The 23,920-nt window shown below is 43.3% G+C and overlaps 1 protein-coding gene across 2 annotated transcripts in view; it reads right to left on the reverse strand.

The window, feature by feature from the left end:
- Nucleotides 1–796: 796 nt before the first annotated feature.
- LOC143158376 (protein ELYS-like) overlaps nucleotides 797–23,920 on the reverse strand; it is a 38,779-nt gene continuing 15,655 nt past the window's right edge. Inside the window, exons 12-30 of one of the 2 annotated variants that reach the window (XM_076334238.1) lie at nucleotides 22,633–22,723; nucleotides 22,457–22,546; nucleotides 22,153–22,293; nucleotides 21,264–21,368; nucleotides 20,398–20,491; nucleotides 19,078–19,201; nucleotides 18,891–18,947; nucleotides 17,568–17,714; nucleotides 16,620–16,807; nucleotides 16,303–16,447; nucleotides 16,077–16,208; nucleotides 14,948–15,095; nucleotides 14,710–14,860; nucleotides 14,055–14,162; nucleotides 13,376–13,556; nucleotides 11,883–12,080; nucleotides 4,720–4,755; nucleotides 3,581–3,768; nucleotides 797–824 (exon numbers count right to left, since the gene is read on the reverse strand). In XM_076334238.1, the coding sequence (XP_076190353.1) occupies nucleotides 3,661–3,768; nucleotides 4,720–4,755; nucleotides 11,883–12,080; nucleotides 13,376–13,556; nucleotides 14,055–14,162; nucleotides 14,710–14,860; nucleotides 14,948–15,095; nucleotides 16,077–16,208; nucleotides 16,303–16,447; nucleotides 16,620–16,807; nucleotides 17,568–17,714; nucleotides 18,891–18,947; nucleotides 19,078–19,201; nucleotides 20,398–20,491; nucleotides 21,264–21,368; nucleotides 22,153–22,293; nucleotides 22,457–22,546; nucleotides 22,633–22,723 (2,244 nt within the window). In that variant the 3' untranslated portion in view covers nucleotides 797–824; nucleotides 3,581–3,660. Of the gene's footprint in view, nucleotides 825–3,580; nucleotides 3,769–4,719; nucleotides 4,756–8,260; nucleotides 9,345–11,882; nucleotides 12,081–13,375; nucleotides 13,557–14,054; nucleotides 14,163–14,709; nucleotides 14,861–14,947; nucleotides 15,096–16,076; nucleotides 16,209–16,302; nucleotides 16,448–16,619; nucleotides 16,808–17,567; nucleotides 17,715–18,890; nucleotides 18,948–19,077; nucleotides 19,202–20,397; nucleotides 20,492–21,263; nucleotides 21,369–22,152; nucleotides 22,294–22,456; nucleotides 22,547–22,632; nucleotides 22,724–23,920 lie in introns of those variants that run through there. The other variant, XM_076334237.1, reaches the window with a different exon arrangement.

Raw genomic sequence — 23,920 nt, forward strand, 5'->3', positions numbered from 1 at the left:
CCCGCTAACAGCCAGGCTGCTGCGGCTACAAGGTCACTGAGCCATGACCCGCTTTGCCATAACTGACGTGTGAGCGCCTGACCTCTTTTTACGGGAGCTGGAATAAGGAGGAATTAGTGCTGGAGTCCCAGCGAAAGCCTCCCTGAACGGACTGCAAAGAGAGCGGTTTTCAGTCCTGAGCCCCAGAAAGGGCAGGAGGAGAGCAAAGGGAAGGAGGGAGGGAACCTTCTCCTCCAGAAGGAGCCGACGGACTGGGAAAGTGGCCGGGAAGCAAGCTGCTCCTGGGCAGGAAGGAATAGCTCTGTGTGGCACTATGGCTGGGATCTGGGACTGGGAAGCAGAGACGACAAACGCCTGGCAGCAGGGATCACCTGTACGCTCTACGTTTCAACCACGTTTGGTCCGGGGGACCCCAAACTACAGCTTAGTTTTAGAGGTGCTGCATTACTGGGAGAGAAAGGGAAGGAAAGAAGCTGAATTAAGTAAGTCACACGTATGAGAGCGAGCCAGAATTCTCAGGAAGAATCGTTACCTCTGTCATACAATTTAGTTGGAAAAATATATGCCGTTTGCTAACAAGAATAAAGAATAAGCTCTCGATATGCGTGCTGCCCTTGCTCATTGACAGATTCACTCTGTCTTCATCCCGAGCCGTCAGTCACTTTGAACTGGTATCTTTTGTCACTTTGCCCAGCACCTGACTGCAATTTGCACCAAGACCGGAGAGGGACAAATTATGAAAGTGTACCTGTCAGCGTAGCCTAAGGTTGACAAAGTTTCTTCGTAGCAGGTGTCTGCTGGACTCACGGCCGCAATCTGTAAGCCTATGAAAAGTATTAACTGACATTAGATTTTGAAGGAGGTTTTTCCAAACACTTTTAAACGCTACCAAAAATCAGATAAGGATTAACACGGAAAAATAGGCCATTAAGTCCTTAAACATAAAGGGAGAACCCTAGTGTCTTAGCAATCTGGCTCTTTTTAACACTTTTGCAAGAAACGAGAAAGAAAAAAAGACAGAAAGAAAGATGAGAAGATACAGGTAGTTGTTGCAAAAATTAATACTGAAGGCGCTTGAATCCTGGTAACACTGGCTTACGCTAGCATCAACGCAAAAAAACCTCCCAAAGACGCTTTGATGGTATTTGTACGAGTAACAGTTGAAGAGTCTGTCCTTAAATTCGTTCAAAACCTCCTCGATGAATTACGGAAGTCAGCACGTGAAGAAACCCAGGTAAGCTGTTTTAAGAATACCGGCATTTCCAGTCGACATTTCCACGTGGGCACATTTTCTACTCATATTCTTCCATCTTTCACTTAATTGCACTGTCTTTGAAAAAATACCTCTTCAGAGATGCTGGAGTATACCGCTAATTCAGCTGAGACAAAGAAGAACCTATGGGAGTTTCATCTTCTTGAGGAATGCAACATCTGGTGCACAGCACAAACAATACTCTCAGAATGCAGGAAAAACAATAGTTGTTTCGTAATACTGCCTAGTTTCATGTAAAGAACATGGCTTTTATATAAAACAGGTGCTTATGAGTTTCAGAGCTACATTTACCTATATCTAGATAAATTTTTACAAATACGCAGAAAACTCTTTCAGAAGAAATGGGGTTTCTATCTCTAACGGGGGGGGGAGAGAGAGAGATTTTGTGCCAGCCACCTGTCTGTTCCGAAAAGAGAAGTGCCCTCCATTTGAGTAACGCGTTTAGTAGGGGCAAGAAACTTTTGGCCAGCAGAAGGGTTCTCACCTTTATGTTGCATAGAAAGCAATCTTCACTTTTAAACTACACCCACTTCCACCCATGTCAGAGCCATGCAATTCTATTTCAACAGGTAAACTGGGTTATAAATTCAAGAACCCATTGACCATGATGGTCCTGCTCTTTCCCCCCAGAGCAGACCGCAGGAGTTTCGTCAGGACCGAGCCCCTGTGTGGGATATGCAGCACTTTCTTTCCTGTAGCAACCTCAGCCAGAGCACTAAGGGAAAATAAAGTGAACCGATGTGAACGATATAAGCGTAACTATCAAAATCAAATTTACATTCATTTCTAAATAAATCTAAATCGAAAAAAAAGCTACCGGATTAGATACTTCAGTATATTCGTGCGTATGTACACGCTTCAGTATATTCGTGCCTACCTACATCCCAGGCTTCATTCATTTAAGTAATTTCATTAACCACACAGCAAGGAATCCTGAATGGAGGAAAGGTGGGTGGGTTTTTATATAGATAAAATATATATATAAAAAATATATTTTTATATATATATGTATTTTTTTGATATATATATATAAAAAAATGTATTTTTTACTTCACAGGAAAGGATTTTAAAAACAATACCTGATGACACTGCCTAACGTGGTTAGACTTAGATTTACACGCGTTCCTTCCTTCAGTCTGTCTCTTTCAGATCCTGAGGATTTTTGCCTTTCGCTTCCTGCCAAGTCCACCAGATTGGTAACTGACTGACTGGTGGTCGCTTCATCGAGAAAAATCCATTAACATACGGTATCAACAGCAGGAAAGATTGCCAAATCAATAGCTCAGACATTATCAAGTAAGACAGAGAAAACGACGCTCTGCAGAAACGCAGAGGAAATAGGTTGTGAGAGTTACCAGTATTGGTAACGCCAATCCTGGTCTCACAACTTCCTTCCCGGTGGGATTCGGGCGCACGTGGCCCTCTGGCCTCATGTCTTTGCAGCTGCCCCACTGCAGCGCTCCCTGACGCGGGTCGGGGATAAGTCTGTGCCACAGGCTGCCCCACACTTGCGCCGCGCTGTATGAGCTTGCTCGCTATAGGGCCGCTTGTTATACCCAGCCCAGGAGTTCTGCATAGCGCTAACGGGCAAGCAGCAGCTACCAGAGACAAACGGTGACCGTAGGTTGTTTCTGGACACCAGTGAGAGATTTTCAAAGACCACTTGTAATATTTGGGACATGGAGAATCATAGAATCATAGATCATAGAATCATTAAGGTTGGAAAAGACCTCTAAGATCATCGAGTCCAACCGTCAACCCAACACCACCAGGCCCACTAAACCATGTCCCTAAGCGCCTCATCTACACGTCTTTGAAATACGGCCAGGGATGGTGACTCCACCACTTCCCTGGGCAGCCTGTTCCAATGTTTCACCACTCTTTCAGTAAAGAAATTTGCGGAAAGTGAAGGATCTTACACACGGAGTCAACCTGCAAGCAGGCAGTGGTTTAGGACACCTCTGCCTCTGGCGAGCCTCACTCCGAGAGCAGCAGTGGTGGACAGGGCGCGAGCGCCAAAAATGTGGGCTGGCAAGGCTGACCCTGCAGCCCAGGGTGAGGAAACCCAACTTGCTCTCATCCGCTCGCTGTCACGGAGGTGGCAATAAACAACGATGGGTCTAGGTAAATCAGAGCCACCCTGGATTTTGTGCCTGCATAAACTTCCACGAGTTCGTTTTATGCTGCACCTAACGGGACTAAATTCATTAAGAGCGCTAAACAGCTATACTGAACAGTGGAAACAGTGCCTGCGCGCTACACCTGTTTGAATTGGATGGTGATGACCGTGTGAGACCGACTGCTCACCACTGGTGGCATTGATGGCAGTCGTAGCTGTTGTTCTCGTCTTCTTCCCTTGTTCCACCAACCTCTCGATCTGTGCGTAATTATCTACAAGGCACCAGCTTCAAACCGTCCACATAAAAACCTTGCTGCTGGTCTTCTCTAATCTTGAGCCCGCCAGGCTTCCTGGTTTTAGAGAGTGAGTCTGTTACCTGGGGAGAGACATCGGTAGTCAAAATTTTTTACTAAAATAAGAAAAAAATTGCGACACTTAGTAAGGATAGAACAAAAATTAAGATAGACTGCGGCTGAGCACGGGGTAGTTACTCTGGCTTCACCGTGTTCAGAAACTCATTCCCAGAGAGTCCCACTTTCCAGGTAAACTTAATCTACATGGAGAGCTCACATGTGTAGACTTAAGACGCTTGCACAATTCAGGATACAGGCGCTATTTCCCTCTGCTTCTGTTACCGTCATTGGATGAGGAGTTTAACAAAGCTTATTCCGTGAGCTGCTAAAACTAATGAAGTTTGTTCTCCTGAGTATTCATTTTTTTCCTATCATCTCTCCCGCCCATTGCATCAAATTTGTCTGAAACTGGCCACATGGCTCAAAACCAGCGAGGAGCAAGGTACAGGGGAAAGGAGTTCACAAACAAGTGGCAAACTGTATAAACCTTAGAAGGAAAGCTAAAAACTCCACCCTCTGAGACACAGACCACCTTCAAAATCCCCTCCCAGCTTAAGAGAAACAGATTCCCCGTTTTCAATTAGTAATGAGTCCTGTGTCTGCCGACACAGGAGACAAACAAGAAGAGGAACACGGGGGCGGGGGCGGGGGCGGGGGGAGTGAATAAACCCGCTAACTTTCTTCTTCACCCCTTTTTTCTTCAAAAAGGAGCAAAACACAGAAAGGAGAAAGAGGAAAAGTACTACAAGGGATGAAACAACTTAGCCAGCGGTACGGCAGAGCAGCCGGGTAGCTCAAGCAGCAAAAAGATGCTGTTAGGTCCAGATAGCACCCACACACTTCAGCCAACATGCCCAGAAGGATCACGTGAAGACAGCATAAAGGATGATTTTCAAATTACAGTAAGCAAAAAAGAAATAAATGTACACAGAAAACTACGATTTATTAATACTGAAACAAAGCGAGTTCGTTACCTGCTTGTTATAAATTTCCAGCATACTGCAAGCAATCTGTAAAGACAAGAAGTAACTCAAAGGTAAAACGCCTTTGAAAAAACCCCACAAACTTAATGGACTGTCATCCCACTGCAAAAATAACGCAGGTTGCACGGATCAAAACTTCCCTTCCTCCCAAGCCATTACATAAGCTTAATGCATGCAGGTATTTATCAGATCCATCCTGTTTCATCACAACTCTCTTTCTTCTCCAGCATTTCGTCAGCCTACCCTTACGTGCATAATCCTTACTGCTGCCTAGGCAGACTCCATCATGAGATGCGTTTCAATAAATCCTTTTACTTAGATACTAAGGTATTAAGCGTCTAGGCAGCATTGTAGAGAATTCAAGAACGGCAAATGTTAATTTTTGACAGCTGGGCAGGGTGGTTCAACCCGTATTTATTTTCAAGGCTATTAAGATAGAAAGAAAAAGCCAGTATTTCTGGTTTCTGAACTAACAGCTGTGGCCGTGTGTATGACCTGCGTAAGGGTACGTGTAACGTGAGAGCATCTGCTACGTTGCGGTGATCAGATGGTACGAGGGTCCCAGTGCCAGCAACCGGTGGGACCACAGGTCATGGGGCGAGTTAAGCGTCAGCAGCCGAAGTCAGGTCACGGGTGACCGGGGCCCGTCTGTCTGTGGTGTCAGCAAGTGGGGCGGTGAGGGTCTCAGTGCCAGCAGCTGGACTGGGGACCACAGTCACGGGGCACATGTGTCCAAGGTGCCAGCAAGGGGAGGGAGCAGGGTGGTTGTGCTGTCCCCTAGCCACATGGGCACGTGTAAATTGCTAGCAGACTTCAGGGTGGGCTAGCCAGCGAGTAGGAGGAAACCCCGTCTCTGGAAAGACTCAGCCAGAGGTGAGGGAGGGAGCCCAGGGCCCGGGCACAGAGGGTAGCTGGGCCGGAGGCTGTGCTGATCTTCTGGGGCTCTGCAAACGTGGGTGTGCGTGGGAACCTACAGAGTGACAGCGTGCCTCTGCTGTCACTCGTGAGCTTAAGTTGCAACAAGCCGGAGAGGAGGCTTTCGGTGAGTTGCCATAGTGCCAGGCGGGGGGTGTTAAAGGCATGGCCCCGCCTCTGGCAGCCTGCGTAGCCAGCCATGTTGTTGTCATGCCTGCGCGTGGTTCACGCTCAGCCTCGCTGCTGGCCTGACCTGCAAACGGGAAAGCAGCAGCCACATCCACGGGTCTGGGACAGAGACACCCCCAGGTCTGGGGTGCACCAGGCCGGGCTCCTGCGGCCAGGAGGGAGGAAGCCCTGGGTTAGCAGATTTGTAACATGCCTTCGCTGCTTGGCAGGCACTGGCCTCAAACGTTAAGCTTCGCAACAATAAACCCACTAACTTAAAAAAGAAACCTCTTCCGTAACAGTAAGGCTATGGCTAAGATTAAAAGGAACAATAAAGATCCAGGACATGAGTTTTTCCCTCTGTCCAAGAACTGTCTGTAATAGCAGTGCCTCGACTTCAAAGAGGGTTTTGCATTTCCACGTTGGTATGGCGAGCGAGATGGGAAGGAATGAGTTTTCACTCCTGTGTTTATCACAGGGGCGCACAGTGGATGATGCCAAAGGAAAACAGAAACCTGTTCGCAAATGGCATCCCTGCATCCTTTCTGCTGGCACAGAGCTGGGGAGGCTGGTTAGGGAAAACAAAGGGCTCTTTCTTACGGGAAGTAACACAGGAGTAAATCACAAGCAGCCTTCAGTAATCAGGGTGGCATTTTTGTAGACAGAAGGCACTACTGCACGGGAGCGAAGCTTTCTGCTTACAGCAGTGCTAGAATCCACTGGACTACAGGCGCAGAAGGATGCTGGTGGAGTGGGAGCATCCAGCAGCTACAAAAGCTGTACTGCAAGGCTAAAAACATCGCTCCTACTGTGTAGGAGAGGTACGGCACCCTAAAGCTTCTGAACACTATAAGGGCGTGCAGAAGAAAGCATGGATTTTCTTTACTGAGGTGCTGGAAAGACTTTCTCATGAATACCCTCTGCAAGAGTGAAGCTAGGAAGCATAACGGAGATTAAAGACCAGCTCACTTTATGGGAGGTAAAGGAAGATCAGTGTTTGAACAGTTGTTAAAAAAGGGGTCTACTAAAAACTAACATTTTTGGTTCTCATGTTAGGGATCCATTAACTACACCTGCGACAAATTATCATTTTAGGGTTTATCTGTAAATCGAGCTGTACTACATCAACTTTTTATTCAACGCTGTTTTATAGGATCCACTACGGCTCATACTGTAAGTTGCTCCATATAGCCACAGTTTCTGGTTCCGCTGATTTGAAATTAACTGAGTCTTTTCAAGTACAACCTGGAAAGATCTTGGAAGTAAATGACACTTTGTGCCAATCCCACCTGGTACTGCTTGTTCTTGGCCCGATTCCGGGTGGCTTTGAAGAGCTCTTCGCACACAACGGGCACCAGGCCTCTGTTTGCACCGTACCCGATCATCGAATAGCTCTTCCCTCAGCCGGTCTGACCGTACGCCAGCAGAGTAGCATTATAACCTTGCCAGGCGTTCTCCAGCACTCCTTGACCAAGATCACGAGGGACCTCTCTCTCAAAAACGATCAAGTGCACCCTCTTCATAGATGAGCAAGCAAATGCATACGCAAGCACCGCTGTCCGGTAGGAGCGCCCCCACTAATAGTTTAAATTAGGAATCAAGATTTGCAAGCACGCTTGCAAGTAATACTGACTTCCAGGATGACAGAAACGTAGAAAAAATCCAGGTAACGCTTCAAACCAGTAAACTGATAAATGCCAGTCATTGGCATTACACTACACTGACATGACTGCTAATAATGGGAGACAAACAAACTGACCAGTCTACAACTGTGTATTAGCTAAGACTGCTTTTAGCTGGTTCTTTGAATAAAATCTTACCTGGCCTGCGTAACTGTTGGATGCGGCTGAGACGAGCATACCATTCTCGTCCTTTAGGAAGCTACTGTGAGACCAGTAGGCTAGATCAAAAGTAAAGGTTTTCCTGTGCCCTGGGTTCCTAGGGACATATACGCTTGTGCTGTTGGTGTTCATAGAAATCACACACCTGCTTCCTGCATCCTTCTCTCTCTCTCTCCCTGTATCAAAATTACAGTTGGTGTACCAAAATACAAGCAGTCAGTCATTCGCTAATAATTCATGCTTTAGTCTGGATTTAAACCAAGTTCAACAGCAATGCACACCACACCAATGACTGCTGCGGGATAAGCCCCCTCTTGAACCATGCCAGGTGATACACAGCCAAGGAGGAGTAAGTGACCTGAACGAACGGACACATCAGTGACTGTAACTCGCGTTGTTCCCTCTATGTCACACCTTGGTCATCCGCACAGCACAGTGCATTGGAAAATGCATTTTATTTTAGGAACAGCTTTAATGCAAAAGGAACCACAGTACCTTTGGTACCAAGCATACCAAAGAGACTCATTGTCTTGACTGCTTTGGTGAAAAAAGCATTCCTGGAATGGAAAGCTGGAAGTTTTGCACAGAAGACAAAAGCACAAACAAAATAAGAAACAAATGCTATCTTATTACTGGAAATTCTGTTATTTCATAGTATTTTCAGATTGGCCTAGACTAATAGGTTACAAGCATTGCCGAACAACTCACGAGAAACTATGGATTGGCTTCTGCCTGCAGCTTGTTTCTTCCCCACCAGACATCAACAACTTAGTTGTTGATTAGTTACACGGGAACCGATGAAATTGCAGCAAATAAATTTGTTGCGCTGACAACCCTGAGAGTAGTCTTCCATGAGAGGAAGTTCTGACGGGGGATTAAACTACTTTGTTATCTGCGGCCTTGTTTGCACACTGGGCATGTTCTTGTAATATAATCTGTTAAAATTTTAAGCAAAGGACTGCCACCAGGTCCTTGGGGGAAGGCCTCCTCCCCGGTGCTCTCCTCAAATATCGATCGTCTCTTTCTGCCCCGACGTCCTGTCCTTACTGTAGTCCCGGCTGTGGCTGATTCCTCGTTTGGCTGCGCAGGTGTTGGCTCATGAGTACCCGTTTTTCCTGGTTTAGCGTGTGCAGCTCTTCTTGTTCTTCTCCCAGCAGTATCAAGGACTTCCACTTTCCCACCCGAATGTATGTCTTCCTGCGTAGCGACAGATTCTGCGTCTGCCAAGAGATTTTGTGCCCCCTTCCTCGCACTTCTTCTAGGAGTGACAGGAAGTTTAAATCCTGTTGGAGGAAGCGATGGTTTAGACAGATCAAGGCCAGAATTTTCTGAAACTTCTGAGGAACTCATCTTTCTCCTTCTGCCTCTTTTAGTTGGCACAGGTAAGAGGAGTTGGTCACTAGGCTGCACCTCTTGATCCTTGACCATATTTAACGGAGGGTCTCCCACTTCCGTTTCACCTTCTTCACCTTCCCAGACTAAAGTAAAATTACTCTGAGATGTAAAAAGCTCTCCATCTCCCTCAGCCGCATCACATTCACCATCTTCATTATCAGGCAAATCACATGCAAACTGTTGCTCGATAGTATCATAGCTGTATTGAAGAGCGCCCGATGGCTGCAGTTCACTATATGGTGATGGTTCAGGTGCCTCCTCTGAGGTTTGTGCCTTAACCGCACTATCTTCAATAACCTGAAGTTAAAAAGTGTCTGTTAATGCACTATTAATTACCAAACAGACTAACTTCAAACTGAGGACAGTGAAATGCTGCTTCTCCTTTCAGATCACCACTGCATGTGAAGTTAGAAACCTACGATGGACTCCCTACTACAGATGAAAGTTAATGCGTTTAAGGGACAGAGAACAGAGCATTCAGTGTATGCAATCCCATGCTCCATTTCTGATACTTCTGTTCACGACTAACGATTTGCCACCACCCGTGAGCAAAGGGAGCAGTTTTACAGTACAAGCTGTGTACACAACTGGCAGTAATCACCACACTGCAGTGCTTTCTGGACTGACTGCAGATCCACACAGAGTGACCGGCTCTGCATCTAACAGGCTAAAATACAGTTATGTCCCCAAAGTTTAACGTTTCAGTCACGACAGTTGTGACGGCAACAGGTAGTCAAAGTGGCCACGTATCACACGCGACAACTCAGCGCTGCACTTTAAGGAATCACTTGGATTGCATGAGACAGCACATACACTCTAAATACCTCCATCTCATGTTTTGTAGTTCCCTGTACCGAGCAATTATTCTTGCCTTCTAGATCCACATGAGATACTCAAGCTCTTACGTTGAGCACAAAAGTAGTATCTGTTACGTCTGCCAAGTGACTCAAACGGTCAAGCTAATTTAATCAATGCGTAAAGACCTTCGCCCAGCCCTCTAAGTTCTAGTGCTAGCCAACGATGGCAGAAGGAAGAAGCCACTCAACAGGAGTCTCCGTAGAATCTGCTCATTTTCTTGCCTCCTGCCTTGTCAAAAGTTGCTGAGCATCACAGTATAGCAACGTGTCATGCCTCAAAACTCAGTTCAAGAAATACTAGTCTCCATAAACTTTCCCTTTATGCTTACAAAGCTACGAACAAGAGAGCAGTAAGAAGTTTGTCCCAAATTCAGTGAAGGTAGACAAGCCAAAACCAGATGTTTACATACAAATCCGTAAGAACCAGTTACAACGAAAGCAGAAAAACCTTCACTGTACTGCTACCTGAATGACTGCAGAAGCTTTGTGACCGTCTCCTGTCCCTGCTCCCTTCTTCCCATCACAAATTTTCCACTTACTCCCTCCCATAAGTGATTTATGTATTCCCAAGTCTAGAAGCATCTTCTCTACAGCGTTGTCCTAAATCCCAAAGCTGAGACGAGCTAAAGAAGTGACTGCCTATTTAACTTCACTGGAAACCTGGAACGCTGAAAAGCGTTTTCTCTTCCTTAAGACCAACCAATTTGTGGTACGCCTACCTTTCACTTTGTGTTTCACTCCAACTACTGTTGATTCCTGTGAGTATAAGCCTACAGGAAATTGACAGTATGCTCTATATGGTACTTAGAGGACATCCACAAAGAATCCAGATAACTCACCAGCCCCAGTAGAAGAAAGAACAATGGGGGAAAACCTGGGACACCTGGAGAACCTCTAGTTCCAATTTTCAGTCCATGTCAACAAGCTTTTAACATTCGTATTTTGCAGAGTTTAGATGTTAAAAGAACGTGGTTTTACAAAAAAAAAAAAAAAAAAAAAAAAAGAACAAAAGAAAAGAGTTTGAAGAAGCTGGAAATATCCCTTCCAACTTGTATGCACTACTAAAGTCTTTTAGTGTTCACGATGCCTGTAGCAGGGAACACGTAAATTAACCTGGCCACACTGCATTGTTGGCAAGAACTTCAGACAGGAGAGCGAGCCTCTTGTTACAATTGAGCAGCTCTTTGTATCAGGCAATAAAAGGTATAATAAAAACAGAGTATGGCAATTTGTTAGTACACGTACGGAAAGCTCATACGTGTAGATACTAGCACATGCCCCTGTTCTGCCCCTGATTTTGGAACGTCACGTCGGCAACTGCACCATGAGCTGAGTCAGGGAATCCAACTGACAGAGCAAAAGGAGGAGTAGAAGGGGGCAACTTTCAGAGGGACCAAATTCATTTGACAACTCGGCGAACACTGTCCCTGGTGCAAGGCAAGAAACAAACCCGAGAACTTTAGGGCTAGAGAACAGACAACAGTACAGCTCTCTTCATCAGGAGTCTCTTTTTACCATAATTCAAGTAAACCCAGCCTGGCAAAAAGAGAGACTGAAAGTAAATGCAGCTCATGACTTCTGTTGCTTTCAAAGATGTTGAATTCACAAAGCTTAACAAACCCAAGCAACTGGCTCAATCTATATTCCTTACCTTCCTGCCATACCACCGTTTGAAAAGGTATAGCGGGAAGCTCAACTACCAATTTGGAACAATCACAGCTCCTAACACCGCTTGAGGAAAAAACGCCAAGGTCACTGGCATTTATTATGAGCGGGTTCCTGCAGGCACCTGATGTTACAGAAGGTCTAACACAACCGTTTTTGACCAAATTCAAGTCCCCCGTTCTGATTTGCAATTCCAATTCTCAATAGAAGGAGGTTTTGGCAAGCTTAAAAAAAAAAAAAAAAAAACACCTTAGTCAAATCACAGTCTATAAAGCCGTTAACGGTAAAAATCACTAACTACAGCCCAGCTTACCCCAGCAGTCCATTCTGCATTCGAGTTCTCTTCCCTGAAAGATACTCCACGTTCCTTTGCTCGTAGAGGAGGAGTAACTGATCGTCCCGGAGATGCAGAGGGAGTCGCTAGGGGTGTGGTGCGAAGGCTGGATCTGAGAATAGACCGAGGAGTAAACCCAGGAAAACCAGAAGCAGATGTGGCCAAAACTTTCGCTCTCTATGAAAAGAAATAAAAACATTTAATTTAAAACCAGTTAAATCTGCAAAACAGACGACTTCCCGTGTCAGAAGTGTTAGCTTAAATTACTAACTGAGTTTGGACCAGCAGGGAGGACAAAGTTTAGCCTCCGCACTGCTCTTTTTCCAAAGGTACGGAAATCTACATGAGAAAACCTCACGCTTTTCATGTGTCTTTTGGCTTCTGGGGCTTTTTTTAATGCCAGCATCAAATGGTATTTTTCAAATTAATTTCCCGAAGAAACAAGGATAGGGCATCTTGTTGTCTGCAATGTCATCTCCCACCCCAGGAAATTTTGCAGTTTCTACTCCCCTCTTCTAAAAGGCGTACAACTTCAAATGTTACCCCAGATACAGCGACTGAAACCCTGCCATGCGAAATGGCGATCAGCAAAGCAACAGCGATATAGCTTATTTTTTCACTAATTAATCAATCCGCGCACTAGACTGAATTAAGTGACGCTGCTGTGAAAACACCTACACATCTTCACCTAGAAGCGTTCAGGTCTGCTTACCTCAGCTCAAGAAAGATTTTACAGTATTGACAGGGTTTAAAAGGAGGAGGATGAAACTAGCTTAATGATACGGACAGTATTTGATAAGAAGAAAGAGGTTACGACTCAGAGAGATCACAACTGTGTTGTTCAGGTAGGCAACGGCAAAAAGGTCGGCACCAAGAAGATGACAGGCCCAACGTTACTTCCTTGCATGATAAGAGTTTGATGGCAGTGAATGGAAATACAGTTTAACACAAACAATCAGTAACTAAAATTACTGCAAAAAGCCATCACGGAATTTGACAGAGACTGATGCCACTTAGCTGACATCACTTAGTTGTCATTCACTTAACTGGATGAAGAAACTGAAGCATACACGTTCTTGCTTGTAGGTATGCAAGTCAAACTATAGAGAGGGATTGAGCACTTAAACAAGGAGATGGTTAAGCTGCAAATCGCATCTTTACGTACCTAAGCATATTGAAAAGTCCAATTTTAACTGACTTTGTTCCGTGCAATAAACACAAGTGTATTTCACAAAGCTATGGGACAACGTGCGTCCTGCAATTAACTTAGAACTAAACTTGCCCTCTTCAAGACTGTTCCCGACGTACTGCTTCCAAACGGACACTGTATACAAGAACCACACGCAGGCTGAAAACATTCCACAATTCGCATCCAACGCTGCTTGTGTTAACTACTTGGGTGGTTTCATTTTCAACGACGTTTACAGGCTTTTGGTTTGGTTGGTTCTTAACTGATTCTTAAAAATACAAACCTTAACCACAAGAGGAGTCTCCAGTAAATTCAGCTCCGATGCTCTTGCAAAAGTCGTTTGTGAGACGGAACCATGCGTATTTGATTTCAGTGGGCTGGATGCCGTGAATGAAGTAGAAGCTCTGCATGGTGACTGCGTTGCAGAACATGAAGGAACCGGATGAACCACCAAATCCAGCAATCTGTTAAGACACACAATTTAAAATATGAACATAAATAAAGAAATGAAAAAAAAAAAAAAAAATCACACTGCGTTCAAGAAATCTGAGGCAGAACAAAAACATTCCATGAACAAGAAATACAGGGGAACCCTCACTGGTGGGGTGATGTATCAGGCCCATGAACAAGTTGCAGGCATTTTCTTTTTTTTCATGATTTCTTCACATTTCCTACTTAGTTTCCTAAATCGCTGCCTCGGAGGCAAGAGTAATCCAATTTTAAGTTGCACTAGTGATGTAATTCTCACGGCAGAAGAACATTTGTCTACGTTTCAATGCTGGGACCACTTCAAGTTCTCCACTTAGTTGTGTCCCTAAGTTGACCTTGTCTTTAACAGATACAAAACTAAATGCAAACAGAACACTTTGCAAACACAGAAAGGATACACACACAAACACACGTATACACACATGTGAGAAGCAACACCTTTGTGGAGTACTCATTCTGTAGGTCTACTATACCTGGAACATTTTTGTGAAAATTTTGCAACTGGTGTCCCAACAAATGCATCGGGCAACTCTGCATCAGGGAGAGGACGCATTGTGCCTGGAGGTTCTGTAACTCTAGGACTAGAATTAAAAGAAAAATGTAACTGACTTTCATTCCCCTAAAGTCCAAACGTACCAGAATTCAAGTTTATTTGACCATACCACCTGTAGGAAAATCATCTGACAACTACTAGCCTCTTTGCTGCTCTTTTTAATTCTGCCTGTTTTTAAGTAAAGAGGGAAGGAGCAAATCAGAAACTGGGCAGGAAGTGGAAAAAGATTACTATTTGATCACACAACCAAGTCTATGAAAATCTGTACACCAATAGCTTGATGGTAATCACAGTTTTGGTTTCAGCTATCTTAAATTCTGTAAACACGTTGACCGTAACGTAAACACGTGTATTTGCATGAATAACATTATCACAGCAGAAAAACTCTCTCTCCAAATACTACTTACGATGTATGGATCCTTAAATGTTATCTACTGCGTGCGCAAAAAAGCCAAACAAGGCTTTATTCAGGTGCACCTTCCCTCCAAAACACTGTCATAAGTCAAACGGATTTCTCTCTCTCTCTCTTGCCAAACATGCAGCTCAACACTAAGCTTTGTTAAAAGGCTGCTTACCTATCATATTGTGAGAGACTCGTCTTCTGCTCATGTCCTACCCATACTTCTCCAATTGTGGACAACACGTTCTTGATGAAAGTTACTTTTGCACGCACATTTCCTGTATTAGCTCCTTGTGGTACTGTTGATAATGGCTTTGGTCTTGCGACTGTAAAGCAAGAGGGAAAGCATATCAGCCTTGTGTAACCAAAGTGATGGTTAGCTGTCCATTACATTTCTCCCCCCTAAAAATTACCTTCTCTTAAGACCGATGAAGGCAAATGGTAAGGCTTGGCTCTCTCTACAGCCAGCGTCCTTTGAACTCTAGGAAGGATCTTGCCGTATTGGTCTAATATAGAATTTCTGGCAACTGCTCTCTCTCTCAAGCGAGGATCACGGTCATTCTGAGGAATGAAAAGCGTAAAGCAAAGCGTTAACTCCTTTCAAGAAGTTCACTGCACAGAACTGTCTGTGCCGTTTCTAATTAGTGACTAAATTTCCTCTACAGACACAGGAAAAACCATCCACTGCACAGAGCAGCAGCAAGTTCTACCCATCAGCACACGCCAATTTCACCCAGTATTTTTAGCAAAGCGGAAGGAAGACTAGAATAACAACAGAACCTACACCTTGGAGGTAAAACAATTCTGGCACCCTGCAGAACCTCATTCTGATGTGCTTGTTGCCACCTGCAATTTCCAAATGGCTTACAAAATAGCAGGCCTTCCCTTGTTTTTCCTGAAACACCAGTGTCCGAGATGACTGAATATACAGGGCAACTGCAAATTACGTTGGACAAAAGGATGCCAATTTTAATACGAGTAAGCAGCAGCTACCTACACACGCCTTCTGGCTGCATGAAAGCTTTCAAATGCAGGCTCTAAAACTTCCCAAACCACCTGATAAGTTTGATTCACTGGAAAACTGTGGTCCCGGAAAAGAGCAAATGCATCACAGATTCGTAACAGAAGTCCACATAAGACAAAATTTAGGCTGGCTATTTTGAGAAACGGAAGTTAGAGAAGAATTTCTGCCATGAAAGTGGGAAAATGAAAGCTGTGGAATACATCCGCGTGTGAATAACTGAATGATAAGCTTGGCTGAGGGAAAAGATATCTTTTTATTGCTCAGATGCAAACAAAGTATTTTAAGTGGAGTCAACAATGGCCTGTAACATTTGATTTACAACTTCACAGAGTACCTTTGGAGTAGTGAAATAGTTTGTTCAACCTTTAGGTTCAGCTGCGACTTAAGGTGTAGGAACTTATTCCTAGTATTTCAAAGAGTGGAACAAAAAAGAAAGCAGGGGTTTTATTGAGTACTATCAAAAGCGGTTGGTAACACCTAACAGAAACTTGCACACTTGGCAGAACTTCTACGCTTACCGTAAGATTAACCTTCATCGACCGATTCAGCTGTAGGGCTGGGATATAGCTGGCACGCTGCAGGTGGTGGACTAAAAGAAATTCATGATTCTGAACACCTGCATTGGTCTGTAAAAACTTCTCCAAACACTCCTATGAGAAATAACACATTTCAAAAATCTATTATGATTCTGCCTCTTCTCTTTTCAAAGGGACGATTAAGATTTTTCTTCTCGTCCACACTTACTTGTTCAGTGTCTGTGAAAGGCAGCTTCAGTAAGTCTTCCATTAGTCCCATCTCCTGACAGATTTCATACATGTGCTTTAGCAGCTCTTCTATATTTGACCTAGTGGTATGTCGCTGCAACAGACCCCAAGCCTCCACCACGCACCTGCAATTAGTTTTTTTGAGATGTGAAGGAATAGTAATAGTATAACCAAAAAGATGCCCCAAAAGTATTGCATTCAAAGTTGAAAGGGAATTTAGGGAATCGTGATTTATATTATTTGTTCTCCACCTTTCACAACATTTGAATGCCAAAATGGTGGCATATCTTCCTTTACCTATTGGACAGCAACACAGTGAGGAAAAGCCGCACTTCACTACTGCTTGACGTGGATGGCTTCATCACCTGTATGTATCTGAGGGCTCGCCTATGCTCTCCTTGGCACATGAGGGACTGAAGAATTCTCCGATGTTGCCATGACACAGTTTTGACTGTAGCTGGATGAAAGAGCAGGGCCAGTGAACTCTGTGGGAGGTAGAGATCGGGTTTATTAAGATACATACATACATACGCGCAGGCAACAAAAATATTCAAAAGCTTCTTAAGTAAGGGTGAATGTGTGTTAAATACGCTTAGATGACTAACTAATGAAACGCTTGATACAGGACATGTAAATAACAACGCTTAAGTATTTGCAGGAAAAAAAATTCAGTTAGCCATACCGAACAAAGCGAGTGCTTTAAAAGGAGTAATTCACACTTTCCTAGGTTAACCAAGTCGCTGTATACAAACACCACTTTTTATAAACACATTACTAAATCATAAGCTACTCTCCCAGACAAACAGATAACATCAACATCGTGACAGGCAAAGAGCAACCTTCAGCATCCAAAAGAACGTGAATTGGGCTGAACAGTCACTTTTGCGGTCTTCTGTCTCAAATCCTGCTGCTATGATCATAGTTTTAATATTTAAAGTACCTAAACCACTGTTTTTGAGAAAGCGCTCGACTGGTCTGCTGAAAACAACCTAAACGGATGGCTTTGAAAGTTCAAATATCAAGCATTCTTAAAGTTGATGTCTTCTTTTTTAATCAAATTCCTGTCAAAGTAATTAAACCAACATTTCAAATCTTAATTTATTGCTGAAGATGTCGTAGCAGTATTACAAAGAAGCTTCTAGTGTTTTATCACCTGTTATTAGCCAAGCACCAAATTTTAAAATCCTTTTCTAGATTATAGCTTTGTACTGCAATGTATGTCTAACTAAGCGGTAACTTACGTACTTCATAATCATTGTGATCGAGAAGCCAAAAACCTTGAATAAGCCTAACAAGACCCCAAGGGATAGCAAAGGCAGTTGGGAAGGAGCCGACTGAAGTTTCCGTTTTCTTCGGAAAGGAATGCATGATATCCAGCAGCAAGTAAATTGTCTGATATCAAGTACCGAATTAAGGCTAATAGATTTCTAAGACCAAAAATTTATCACACCGCATTTAGAAAAACATAATGAAGCAAGACTATAAAAGCGGTAGGAAGCAGAAGAGACTAATGCGTTAGTTTTACCATTTTAAGCTATTATAACCTGGAGATAGTCAGGTCCTAACCACAGAACTGCACTCCGAATAAATAACCCAAAAGAAAGACTCTTTGGTTTCTGTAAGGCATTCAGAAAGGTTAACTTTAGGTATGTAAATACTTCAGTTATAAACTCGGGCTCCCTCTTTAGTCAGTGGAGCTACCTGTCGGACATTCAAAGCATTTGAACATCCAATGCGTAGTTATTAAAGCAAAGAAATGCTACAGTTGGTTTTTTCCAGAGGATATAAAACGATGTAAATTATGGCGTCCTTACAATACAACTTCGCTCTGAATGACTAAAACTGGATTTAAAGCAGTATGTGGATCACCCATCGGTAGTGTCATTTTCTCTTTCCGACATCCGTTCTCAGGGACACGTTCTAAGAAGGCAGCTCTGGGGTACAACAGCTAGCAAACCCCTTGCCCTCTAGGCTCCCCTCTCAGGTTAGGCAACAAACAGCAAAAGCAGTTCTGTCCGTTTCGGCAGCTTAAAAATTAAGTTTCTGCCCAGTGACTTTTCTCTTCTCTCTGCTTATTATTCTGTGTGCCTGCACTTTTAAGAGAACAAAAGCAAGCACTGCTGGAAAACGGATGATTTTGGCAAAAATCAGGTCCTGGTAAACCACCGTTAGAAACCCTTTTGCTCTGAAGCAGCACGTTTTAGCGCATCATGCTAGTAAGTAGCCATTTGCTACGGGTACGGGTGCTTTAAAAAATTAAAACCTGTGTTTAAGCTTTGAGAAAAACTACAGAGGCTTTTTATCTTTAACGTTTCGTAGTAAACCTGCTTTCTCACATCAGAAGAGACTTTGCAACAAAACATTAAAAAAAAAACAACGTAAAAAATCCGCAGTCCAAAGAAATAAAACAATGCTTCTGCCTACGACTTAATTCTAAACTAACTGTTTTCGCTTGCATTGTGTTTGAAGCATAAATTCAAAAGTGTCATTAAACACGTAGGCGACAAACATTTAAGAACATTTATGTGCATATACTGAAGGTGTAGTAAAAACAACTGGAAAGGATACAATTGCATGTTTGTAGCTTTCTTCAATGTTTTCTAGCAAATAGAGATCCAGCAGTGCCTGAAATAAAAAATTAGGTGGTCTTTAAAAACCCCTGTCTTGCATAAATCACTGGCTCTTGGGTGGGGTTGGGGGGGGGGGCGTTGTTGTTGTTGTTGTTGTTGTTGTTTTCAGTGAACACCACACTCACATGTAAAGTAGCAGGTGGATATTTCCCAGTTCCTCCTTCATCTCTCCGCCACAACTTCTCAACTTGGTCTCCTAACTGGGAAACCATTCCATCAATCATCAAGCAGTCAGAATCCCATTTTCCTCTGGAACAAAAGGTAGCAAGGGTTTGGACAGAGTAAAACACTAATTCCAGCCTCTCCGTGTAACAAATTTCCTCCAGTCAAAACAAAAAATGAGCCAGTCAAAGAAAGGAACAAACATACAAAGGCGTGATTACGACTCGAAATGCACATGGAAAAAATTTCTGAGTCAGATGGAAGACAGAGGTCCCTTCCAACCCAAACTATTCTATGATTCCATGATTCAACGACCGTTAGGAGACATTCAGCTATTAAAGGAGTTCAAAATAGAACTACAATTACGGATGGCTGAACTTTTAAGAATTACGCTCTTCAAAAGCCCTTCACAGTCTTCTGCCGACTGCGACGCTACCCTTTACTTTCCCGCCGATAAAAAGCAGAAAAAGCACGCTAGAGGCTGTATGCTTCTAAGGAACACATGAGCCTGTAGGTAAGTTACTTGCGACGTAAGCTAAGTCAGAGGAACTTTCAAGTCAATACCTAATCCACTGCAGCTTCCACCTTAACTCACCTGGCAGCATCTTGTTCACAGTGCCATAGCCTAAGCTTGTTTAGGTCTTTATTTAGCTCTCAGTACAACTGCCAAAGAAAAATCTATTATCATCTAATCCAAGGCATATCACCTATATGCCAGCAAGCTAGTCCAGGAAAGAGAGTTTACAGTAGGAAGCGACTTCTAGCCAATAGCCAGTAGAGTGCTAGGTGTGCCAACGACGTGTAACTCTGACTATCTTATTAAATCACACAAAGGTACTTGTGAGTAGGGGATTTAGGCCAATACAATTTTTACCATCCATTACTAGTCAAGAAGAGAGAGGATTTTTTTTCACAACACGCTTTCTTCTGTGCCCAGAACAACTGTTCTGTGAACGCCGTGCTTTGCTGAGCTGGAGATGACTGAGCCTCTCCTAATCACACGATCTTCTTCAGGAGTAACAAATTATACAGATTAGCCAATGAGTTAAGTACGCCACAAAAAACTGATGATACCAGCAGATGGTACTAAGCAGAGGTGTGTGTAAACATTTTAACACAGGAGAGTAAGCTCTGCGTTCAACAGAACACACGCATCACCGCAGTCAAGAGTATTGCCGGCAAAGGCATTAAGCGTGGCAAATACAACCGTCGATACAAAAGCCATTCACTTCCACTTCCGAATTGGCAGTGGAAGCGTTCTAGAGTTTTCCAGTAAGTCCTACCTCGATAAACGCTCAAGTTTCTGCCGATGACCAGTATAGTAGCTCTGAATCAGAGGATAATTGTAGAAAGGTCTAGACAAACGCGTCTCGTCATCTACAGGCAATAAAGTAAAAGCAAGTTAAAGAAGCAATATCACATTTTTAATCTAAAATTTTTGACTAAAAAGACAGACGATCGTACAAGCTAAGCATCAAGAAGCCTCCAACTCTGAAAGCAGCCAGTCCTGTTTCTGCCTTTGCTAAAGGAGACGTAAGACACGAGACTCAATTCCTTCCTGTCTCAAGTGCCATTTCAAGTTTACAGTTGACGCCGCATTCAGAACATGTGGTGTAAGCTGGAGTTCACTATAAGAAAAAACAGTTCTCCGAGGGAATGGTTTTTTCAACGTGTCACGTGAGCATTTGTAAGACAGTTAAGGCTGGTGACAGAATTTATAATCCATCCAAGGAAAGAAGTGTTTCCGAGGTGTAGATTTCCCTCAAGCAATAAAGACAAAGTTCAAAACATGCAGGTAATGCTTTTACTGTAAAAACAAGCACTCCAGTATTGGTTGTTCCACAGTTATTTGTTTCAAATCCCAAGTATTTCAAGCTGTGGACATAAGCAACTCCTTGAATAGCAACAGAGGCTTGTTGCTATTTCCAAAACACATCCCGGAAAGAAACCGCTTGCATTACGCTACACTAGGTACCTGAAAAACCTGTAAAATCTCCGTTTCACCAACGGAACGTCAGCACACGCTGTTGCTGGACCGACACGACGTGTTACGGACAAAACATTTACCAAAGCATGGCTAAGCATGTGTTCGTAGGAATCACTTCCTGGAGAGTCTCCTCGTTACAAACGTGTTACAGTTTATGCTTACCTAAACCCTCTGGAAGGAGGCTGGATCGACAGAACCAGGTGACCACTTGTGCATACAAAGAAATGAGGCTAGTTACCACCTGCTTGTTTGTCAAGTCTGCAAAACCTGAAAAAAGGCATAGAAGATGATTCTTGTGATGCAATTCCTCCCATTTTTACAAAACTCCCTTCATCATACTGAACAGAAAGTATAAAAATAACACGGTAGAAATCTTTGCCTTTGCAGTTTTCACTCTCTGTCACTTCCTCCTTTGAAGAAAAACCCCACACAATCGCCACCAAAACAAAAAGCAACCCCTACAAAGAAGCACATTCACTAAAGGTTAGAGTAACAAAAATAAAGCCTGAACTAATAAATGCACTCACGAACAAGACCTCTGGTTTTCACGTAGCAGAGATTTGTACTACAGCAAAGGGATACGCCTCTTTTTTCTCAACATGCCAAGGACAGTTTATAATATAAAAAGCTACAGAAACCCAAGTAACTTACAAGTTACTCATTTCTGCTTCCTTCATACGTTTCAGTCATTTGCAATACCAGACTTGCATGCAATTACAAATTGCTAGCTAAGAATTAAAGAGAATACTTTTCGGCATTAGCACATTCAGTTGCTGTAATGTCGACCCAGTTGCTTACATCGCTTCTTGCTGAATGTAGCCTCCCCTAGCCACTTGCATGAACTCCACAACAAACTGTTTCCCTGAACTCAGGGCATGTTAAGTGGTCCTCCCAGCTTCTCAGATTTAAGCCCCTTCTCCCAGCTAAATTTGGCTTTGGCTGTCTTCCAACCATCAAAAACAACAAAAGCTCATGCTTCCACAACTGCAACCCAAGCATAATTCCAAACCTTAATAAAACGTGCCAAAGGCTTAGTAATACTCTTACACACCTTTTTCAGTAAGCTCCTGTGCTTCCGTTAGAAAACAGTTTAAGACTGTGCTAAGGTTGCTCAGGAGCAACTGGCAGTGCTGAAGAGACTGTAATGTCTGTGGGTCAATGAAGTTGCAAGAGCCATCAAACAGCGGAACACCTTTTTAAAGAACAAATATTAAAGCGTTAGCCGGCAGAGCAATTTCAGAGTTTCAAAGTACACTTAAAGAACCGCGTGCAATATCCTATACCAGCAGATTACTGAACAAGCTCAGTTAGAAAGAATGGTTTTATGTTTGCAGAATGACTACACTAGGACTCACATGTTTGGTCCAGTTCGTCTTTTGTATAGATCACTTTGTTCCACGTCCACTCAAGAACAAACCGTAAATTAGCAGCAGAACTTGGCTGCTCTTTAAAAAAAGAGAACAAAAAAGAACTGAATCAACAATTTCAAACCAAAAAATACGTAACATCAAAACAACATAAGAAGCGTTACCTTCAGATGTCCAATGCTTAATGCATCCAGTCAGAAGTTCTAAAGAACCTGCCTGGACAGCAGCTGACAATACCGCTTCTAACTGCTCCTCCTAAACGTAACAGACAAACTAAAATGAGCATCTCACATGCTGTCAATACCTGAACCATCAACAGGACGTGTTTGCTTCTAACCGTATACTCATTCAGACGTCACAAAGGCAGTGAGTACACATGCAACTAATTCCACATTCTTTTTCTTAATTCTAGCCACGGGCTGGACTGCTGCTTGGTCTGAGGAACACATTAAACTTTTCCTCTGCCAGTTCAACTTACTGAAGGCTGATTCTAACCTTTATTTGCATGCCTCTGCATTGTAGTCTCAGTTTACTGAGTTCCAACTAACTGTTGTCGGTAACATCCTCTGCTAGACCCACTACGCGTTTTGTGCGTGAAGCTTGCCATCAGGAATGCATGAAGGGGACAGACCAAATACACTCTTTGCGTGGAAACAGTGAAGCTAAGGGCAAGCAGCTTTCTAGACTATGAAGGCGTCAAGCAGTTCTGACGCCCAAAACGTTAAGTTACAGTTTTCTAAAATGACAGGAAAGAAGTGAGACATTTAAAGTCTAATAGGTTTACATTTTAGGCCGTTCCAACACTGTATTACAGCGTAGCGGTAATCCTTTAGAAGGATAATGCACAGGTGTGCACAGACATGCGATGTTAAGTAGCAGCTTATTTCAGCTGGTGTTCTGATACTTCTTTCAGGTGAAACGATCCTTCATAAAATTTTACTTGCTTGCTTGTTTGCTTGTTTGGTTTTTTTAAACACATTCAAAACTATCTTTCCCTTCTAGGTAAAATCATTCCAGTCAAAGCCATTTCTACACATTGGAATACACATGTGATAGTTCCACCTTTGTCTGAAAAGTGGTTGCAGACAAGGAAACACACCAAATGCTACTTACGGTGGCAAACAAAACTCCAAAGCAAGCTTCTTGACCCGAACCCTGAAATTTGTCTTACTGACATGCAAACGAAATCCCTGCTCAAATGCCTAACAAGTCTCTGAACGAGATAGTCCCAGTTCAGCAAAGGTTATTAGAAAAACTTCTTGATTTCCCAAGTTATTTCCAAACTGGAGTTGACGCCAGAACATCTAATCTGAATGCAAGAGTCTACATCAGGCTTGCAAAATAAACAGTCTATGGGCTAGGCCAACTTGCCAAGAAATTTACTTTAGCTACCGCACTGTGCAGAAGCGTTACTTGCCCTAACACGCTTCCACAAATCCGGTGAAGAATCCA

This window comes from Aptenodytes patagonicus, chromosome 3, assembly GCF_965638725.1.
Source record: "Aptenodytes patagonicus chromosome 3, bAptPat1.pri.cur, whole genome shotgun sequence".
NCBI classification, from domain to species: domain Eukaryota; kingdom Metazoa; phylum Chordata; class Aves; order Sphenisciformes; family Spheniscidae; genus Aptenodytes; species Aptenodytes patagonicus.